This window comes from Anarrhichthys ocellatus, unplaced genomic scaffold (assembly GCF_004355925.1).
Source record: "Anarrhichthys ocellatus isolate YVR2014 unplaced genomic scaffold, GSC_Weel_1.0 scaffold8, whole genome shotgun sequence".
Taxonomy (NCBI): domain Eukaryota; kingdom Metazoa; phylum Chordata; class Actinopteri; order Perciformes; family Anarhichadidae; genus Anarrhichthys; species Anarrhichthys ocellatus.
This window is the reverse complement of record NW_022280038.1, coordinates 7424186-7432518: the sequence shown is the minus strand read 5'-3', so window position 1 is coordinate 7432518 and position 8333 is coordinate 7424186. Positions and strand designations below refer to the sequence as shown.

General features: G+C 41.7%; 1 protein-coding gene across 1 annotated transcript; it reads right to left on the bottom strand.

Moving 5' to 3' along the window:
* Positions 1-5862: 5862 nt before the first annotated feature.
* Positions 5863-8333, bottom strand: mibp2 (muscle-specific beta 1 integrin binding protein 2). Its single transcript, XM_031848624.1, has 8 exons — positions 8061-8333; positions 7408-7498; positions 7161-7209; positions 6774-6963; positions 6604-6675; positions 6395-6501; positions 6211-6305; positions 5863-6117 (listed from the first exon to the last, which is right to left on the bottom strand). Exons 1-7 carry the CDS (start codon positions 8084-8086, stop codon positions 6220-6222), a joined length of 621 nt encoding a protein of 206 aa, XP_031704484.1. The 5' UTR covers positions 8087-8333; the 3' UTR covers positions 5863-6117; positions 6211-6219.

Genomic DNA, 8333 nt, shown 5'->3' with positions numbered 1-8333 from the left:
CTAGATGCCACTAAATCCTACACAGTGCGCCGATAAAATGACTTTTACTCCAACAGACCACATCATTCAGTGTTGTGAGTTTTCACACTTTGTAATATTTTACCAACTGAATGTCTGCCAGGATCTGCTCATGATTAGTTCATCCTAATTGAATAGGGCTCTGTTTTTCCAGGAGGAGTGGGCGTACGAGGCCTCAGAGGTAGACGGCTCAGAGACGCAGTGGTTTCCGAGGCTGGGCTCTCTACTCCTCCAAGCATTTGGTTTTTACTTGTCTCTACTTTTAGAAACTTGGCCGTCGGGGAAAACACAAACCCCCTCTTTTCGCCAAAACCACAAGCGAGTCACAGACATGGAGCAGCAGCAGATGATGATGTTGTATAGCGGACGGCCTTCCTGTCTAAGTAAACAGAGATCCAGACGGGTGAGGAGTGGGAGGCTGCGGTCTGCTTCAGACAGGCAGTACCAGGCCTCACCCAGACCCAACATAACAGGATATGGTCCTCGGGCCCACACTGAGGATGATTGCATCATGTTATTATTTCCCTCAGGTTTTACCATTTGGTTGGCGTGGTAGTTGGCTATTCATGCACGCCTTGTACCGCGTGAAGAGCTGGTTTGAAGGCTCTGGAAAACATATCTCTTTGTGGTGTTTCTGACCAAAGTAACAGTGAATGAGGTTACTTTCCCATCTCAAGCAGGTCTTATATAACTACATACGTAGGTCTGGCTAAGAGGGCATGGAGAACATTAGTAATTAGGTTTCTGTGACTCAACAGATGGTACGCAGGAGCTATTTAAGCATATGTGTGTACTATGTAACCACCACTACTTTTCAAAACAATAATTTTCGATGCATTTAGATATGATAGGAAGTAATACATTAACCCAAGTACAGTTTTGAGATATTTTTCACCCAGTGTTTTTACGCTATGTTTACTCCACTTCATTTCAGAAGCAGATATTCTTCATCTTACTCTGACTTCATCTGACAGTTATACGTATATTGGTGCTTTGCAAACAAAACACATGATCAACTTAAAATAATAAATAAACTAAATAATATAGCATATACTGTTGTAGAATAACACAACCTGACGATGAATAAATAGCTCCATCTTAACATGGAGCTAGTTTATACACATTTAGGTTTTTTTTTACTCCAGAGGGGTGCAGCCACCTTTAACTGGTCACATGATACACCTGAGGGGTTGTGGGATAAATAATTGGAGAGAAAAAAAGTCAGTATCATTTGTTTTTTTTACCTTTCCCTGTTTCCTTTTTATGTTTGAAATATCTTAATTCGATGATAATTATATCTCTTTGAACTTCAACTATAGATCCCCTGGTTCCATCTTAAATAACATATTGCATTTTAAGTTTGTCATATGTTGTTTTATGTCCGATCTTAATTTGGAAAATAACTATCAACCTCAGCTGTAACAATATTTCACTCTGAAATGTGGCATAATACTATAACGTGGCTGAACATGGAAATACACGACTACTTTAATAGCAACAGTATACTTGCACTGTGATTCAAGGAGGGCCTCAAGTTTGTTTATTGTGCTTTTGTGTATTCGTACGTAACAAAATAGTAAAAAGTATATCATAAAGTAAGACCCACCTTTCAGCCCTTATGTCAGATAGTATGTCAGTCAGTGTTGCATATTCAAACACATTTTCAATCAAATCAAACTGACACAGTGAGCCTGCAGCTTCCAGAGCTCCTGGAGTTCGAAATTGATTTTTATATATTAATATTAATGGCTCAGTAGTAATAATACATAGAATGGAATACAGCCTTTGTAAACACAAAGTGTGTACTCTCAGAACAGTGACCTTAGGATGCTTACGTAACTTTATTTAAGTAAAAAACGTGAATGCCCTTGACTGGATATTTTTAAATTAAAGTAAAGGATCCAAATAATTCTTCCACCACCTCTGTGCTGCAGCAACAGCAGTGAAGTGTGTACAATGTAAGTGTCTAATGCCACGTATGGGTTACAGAAGGCTCTTGTTGTGTCTGCACTGCGGTCAGGACAGTTCCACTCTGCGTAAACACAGACAGAGCCAGTGACCCACAGTAGGTGAAAGGCTGGTGCTCAGGTGCTCAGGTGCTGAGCACCTGAGCACCCACAGGTGCTCAGCAGGTGCTCAGCAACACGGCCGTGTCGGCTTTAGAGCGCCACATTTTCAAAAACAAGTCCACACAACATCCCCAATCGTCACAAGAGGTTGTATGGCACCCATGGCTGGTTTCATGGGCTCCTCTTAGACTGTAGTAAAAGCAGTAAATATAGAAAACAAACTTGTTGGCTGAAGAGGAGGCTTTGAAGAGCAGCGTGGTTGTGGTGGAGGGAAAGGATGATTTGATTAAATGAGTGTGCTCTGTCCTTGTTGTTTTCTCTGGTCGGGTAATAGAAGAAAACAGGAGGACATATGTTAAAGGGCACATTGCAAAGCTGTGAGCGAGACAAAGAGATTCAGACAAGCGCCCACAGAGTCACAGTCACCTCTGCTACCAGGACGGTTAGTGGTTGCACGGCCGTGTCCTGTCTGACCTGTGTGAGGTGGAGAAGTGATAATCGAAACCTTAACTGTATGGAGTTAGAGGTCTGAAGCGAGGATTATAGTGTTGTTTATATGGTCTCTATTTGAGTCAACCACAGCAGACTGTTGCTTCCTCCTGCATTTTTGGATGCACTAAGGAGAGGTGTGAGTCGGGTGCAGCGCAGACACCCATGCAGACAGACAGACACACACATACACAAACAAGAGCCAGTAAGAGCCAGTTCTGCAGCCCTCATGCCAGTGTGGTGGTCGGAGCGGTTTAGAAAACTGCAGGGTTCGTGGTAGTCCAGAGGCTACGGGTGTCAGGAGACGATGTCCTCGATCACCACCGTGCCATTCAATCATGAAGTATTGTATCTGGGGACAATAAGTTCACAGTAACCTTGTTTACGTAAACTAGGACCCACTTTATTGAAAAAGTGCTATTTTACCTTTAACATCTTGAGTCATTCCCTGGTAAGACAAGGTGAAGTATCTAAGTAGAGTAGAACAGATGCAGCCATAATCTGTTTTTCAGGGGAGGCCAGGCCAGCAGCTAGTCGAGGTTACATAACGTCTTATCTCTCACATTCACGTCCGACCATGCTTGCACACGTTGTGAAGTAACACCCATCTTAAAATGAGTTAGCTACCCTTTAAGTAAATTAACACCATCTCCAAATGATTTCTGCCACAGACATTAAGCATATTATGAGTTGCTGTTAAAATGTCTGGGCACATAAGGACGTCAGCTCACATAATACCCGCTTTTGCACACTCAAAAAACTGATATATCTGTTTGTGACCTGGGAAAAATGAACACAACGGGAAACTTTGACTTGAAAAGTTTGATCCAAGATAAAACCAGTGTTGTTAACAAATGGGATGAAGTATTTTAGTGTTTGTCCTGCTTGAAACTAAAGTAGGCTGCAGTAAATTCCCAAGATGACGAGGATCGTAATAGGATCCCCCACTCACTATCTCTCTCTCTCTCTCTCTCTCCCCTTGATACACTGGTGGTCTAAAGTATGCAAACTCAATCCATACAACAAGCCTTGACCTGTTACATCGAACCCAGGCCTTACAGTTTGATAGCTGATGGATATGTCTACTAGATGTGGACTAGATGTGGACATTGGCAACAGAACTGCATGAATGTGACAATGAAGCCTCAATTATAAACTGTAACTAAATAACTAAAAAAGTGCTTTGAAGAAACACTTTTTTCAGCTGACTGCATGTCTGCGTGTGTGTGTGTGTGTCCATGCTGTTGCTGCAGAGACACCGATGTGTCAACAATCACGCAGTCTGTCTGGAACTAGAGAAAGCTGTACGAGCTGCTTTGTGCTCTGAATAATACAACACCTGCTCTTTTTGTCAGACCTCCATTTGTCCTGCATGCATGCAGTGTAATATCAACATGTGAGGATTGGTTTATTCTAGAATGACTCAGCAGAGGGAAAACAGTCTGTTAAATGGAAACAGATTTAAAGGTGTAACATGCAGGATTTAGAACATGAACAAAGCAGCTCTCCCTCTGTGTGTTGTTATGCAATCCTCTCCTTGCTTTGATTTCATAGCCGGGACGGCCATGCATATATTTAGTGCATGTTGTTTGCATGTGGGCGTGCCCCACTGGCTAGCTCACGGACGCTGCTCTGCTCTGCGCTCATATGGCAGTTAAAGCTGATGAAGTCGTCCTGACTGATGGCGTCGTTACGGAGGAGTAGCACCCACCTTGCGCATCCCTCTCAGGTAAACATGAGCATGTTAGCATCGTTAGCACCTTTAGCTACAAGATGTCCGGTCAGCGGTTGCCATGTTGAGAGCCATTGAGAGGCAATCAAAATGCTCCAAATTTCAAATATTGCACATTTATGATACAATACATCTGAAATGATTATGGTTTATTTTCAAAGGCAGTTAAGTTGAATGATTAAAAGAACAGTTGGATTGACTAAAACGAATACATAACATAGCAAGAACCGTCATGCAGGAGGGAAAAAACAGCTGCTCGTAAGTGGGTCAAGAGTTGTTCTTCCCCCCAACTTCCGTACTGCTCTGACCTCTGTACATACATGTCTATAGTAACATTACATAATGTGTGCTTTTAGAGGGAAGAACGGCCAGCATGAAAGTGATTTCCCTTCCTCAGAGGGGCCTGACACACCCATGACTTCTGTGGATGTTAGATTTAGACTTCACCAGCTGTATTTTTCCATTTCAGGAAAATAAAAGCTGTACTGGCACATATGCACAATAATAATGCATGTGCCTCGTGCATTAATAAAGCATTGCATAACTGCTCTAGTTGGTAAAGAGCTCTCTACTTATGCAAAGATGAAAAATGTGTCTTTAGCTTTAATAACTCCATATTGTGTATATACACAGATTAAATAGATAAGAATATACATATAAATAGTATATTTGTGGCTACAATAACACATTTACAGTAGCAGTGTTTGCAAACAAGAGTACCACAGCTTTAATGGAGAATCTGACTCAACGGTTGAGCTTATTTATTGCAGCTGGAGAGATCTTTTAAAATAAATTCCTTAACATATGAAACCACTGCTCTTAAGACATTCACTCAAAAAAAGAAATATTGGTCTGGAAGTGAAATTTATTTGTCCACCATCTTTTTCCCCACTTTGCACTAAGGGATGGTCTGCTACTTTCCATTCCAAAAGATCAGGACAGCTTGGTCTTGTTTAAAGCAAACAAACCAAGGTATACCAGGCTGTTATGGGTTTGTGGAATAAAAAAAATAAAAACCTGTTCATCACATACTGCATGTGACCAACACTGCCCAATGTCATTACCAACTGGCTGTACCTTATTAAATAAAATTTAAAAAAACACATGTAAAATCATGCATACACATCAACTTATTGATGTTATCTGCATCATTACAAAGGGCCCTTACTCTGTGAAACCAAGGTTCCTTTGACGTATAAGTTCTTAAGTAAACACTTCTAGAGAAATAGCCCAAGTGAGTCTGCATTTAGATAAGGGTTGTGCTCCAGACCTGAAGTCACGAGGTTCAGCCTTGTGACTCCTTATCACTCACACCAACTGTTGCCTGTGAGCGAGATAGTGAAAGCCGTCTGCTCACTGAGCTCAACTTAGCAGCTACAAGTGTTGAAGTAGGGACTATATTTTTAAAACATTTACAAATTTGGACTTTACCTGCAAAGACTCAATTCTTTATTGCTTTTTTTTTTGGGGGGGGGGGGGGGGGGGGTTCCACTTTGTACTACCTTCAGAGTAAGAGCTTATCATTCCCCTTAAAATAACCAGAAGAGCACAGAGTTAGCAGGAGGAGTATTTATTGACATAGAAGTGCAACTGTCCTCTGAACATATCCATCAACTCTCTTTTGACCGTGGGCTGTAACAAAGCAATAAATATGGTTGGTATAAAAACATGCCAGCATTTAATGCCATCAGCTAAACATTTACAAAAAATCAGAGCAGTCAGCTAAATGAGCTGCCAGGTAGAAACTTAAGGCAAGGCGGTGTTCTGCTTGCAGGCGGATTACATGCTCCTTTTAGCCGATCGTATGACCTGCAATACAGAAAGAAAAAAAAAACAAACACGTCAGAATCTCACATTTGGACACAAAGATTATGTTACAGTGAAGTCTGATGATCAAGTTACCTTTGTTTGTTAAAAAGACTTCTGGATGTTATTCAGGATGTTGCCGTAGACAAAGTTGAACAGTTGTTCCTTTGACTTGGTTCCATCTAGCTGCACTGTAATAGCAAACACATTTAAAAGCAATAGGATAAACTTTGTCTGTAAATGACAAAGTAGTGATTATTCCAAAAATGCACTAACTTACAGACGTCAACATCTGATGACTCCATGATGTTCTTGTGTTTCAAATACATGGGCCAGACATGGCCATCGAATAGGCCGGGGGGGTCTGGCACCGTGTAGTTCCTAGAGCTGCAGAGAGACACACAACAACAATTACAGAACGGTAATAAAGACAGCAGACCAGACTATAAACACCAGTTAAGAACAGCGTCTGAACACTGAGGCACTTACCACCTCCTCTTTTTGCATTCTTCATGTGGGATGGAAATAAAGTAACATTGGTTGAGCACATCGATCAAAGGTCTGCGAGGGAAGAGACAAATTAATGTCAAGGCTGGCTGGTTGCATTCCTTTTACAGTGAGAAACACTCAACGGTGACGTAAAGAGCACACGTTTTTACCTGTAGGTGTAAAGCAAAAAGCCCTCCACAATAAGGATGTGAGACTCCTCCTCATCCTTATCGTCAGACTTTGGGACAATCTCAGTATCCAGGGTGTTATTGACGCCGTGAGACTTCTCAAACTTCACCGGGTTGTCCAGCCATGCATAGATGGTACTCATCATGGCGTTCATGTCCAGGGCAGCAAGGACTGAAAAGCAAAAGGCGGGGAGAGAGGATGGAGGAAGAAATGTATAGAAAATTGCAAAGAAAAAAAATTGTCAGAAACAGTCTTCAACTTAGTCTATATTGTATGCAGATTAAAAATAGAACAAAGCGTCACAGCAACAGACGTACAAGACAAACGCACACAGACACACAAATCCATTCATAAAAACCCAGGCTTACCATCGTACTGCTTAAAGCCATCTTCACCAACTTCAATCTGATCTTGGGGCTGAAACATACATTGATAAGATGTACCACGGTACATTCCACTACAGCTACACTCTGCTATATGGAAGGCTCCGACAGTGTTTTTACTCACTCGGTCAAAACAGGTAAGTGTAAACACCCCACCGACTTGTTACTCAGAGTGATCCCTTTGGTTAACTTTACCCCACAATTCAAAGAGGTGTGTGTGCATGTGGCTCACCTTGAAGAAGTCATCCTGATGTACCACACAACAGTTGGGCAGGTTCTTGATCAACCTGTTGGTGAGGGTGGTTTTCCCTCCATTGGTTACACTGAATGAAACAAAGCAATAAAGATAGAATGAATAGTTGACAATGGGAGCCATTGTCATCTGATAACCTGACAGATTAATGATTAACGTTTGACCATCACCGTAGACATTGAATCTGGCACATCCATTTTAGGAAGTGCAGTTATAGCCTACATTCAACATGGCAGCTAATGCATGTTAAATATATGCAATTACACATTAGATACATTTTTAGTTATTTCCACAATAAAACAAACTGTTTTTTACCATAAAAAGCCATGCAGAGCAGTTTGTAGCATGCGACCACAAAATGTACACTTTAAATAGATTTTAGGTGTCGTTATCTAACGTCACATGTAAAAATGGGTGTTTTAACGGAACAAATGGCGGATTTGGTCATCTCTATTACATGTCAGGAACAGTTAGCTTTAGCTCTATTTATTGACAGGCATTGCTAGAAAGGATTAGCGTTGAGGGTCTAACGTTACAGAAATGAGCGCCCTCTCTCCACGTGTGCCGGGCTTCCAACACCTAGCAGCTTAGCTTAGCCTGATAGCTTAGCTAGCTTCATTCATTCAACTCACCCGCCGATGCCGATGATGTACTTCATGATTTCGGATGGTCAAAGCTCGTTACAAAAAAAGTGTCATTTGAGAGTTCAAAACGTCAGTAAACCGGTTCAGGACCACAGTGATCAGACGGGAAGAAAGCTTAAAAAGAGAAGGTTACAGGAAACGTCAACTACTTGATTCCTCCATGGCACTTAAGTTAAGTGAGTAAGGCGAGAGCAGAGACGAGACGAGGTGTCACCCGGACGCGGTGTTCCACCGAGAGAGGGCCGTTAAGCTCGTTGTAGC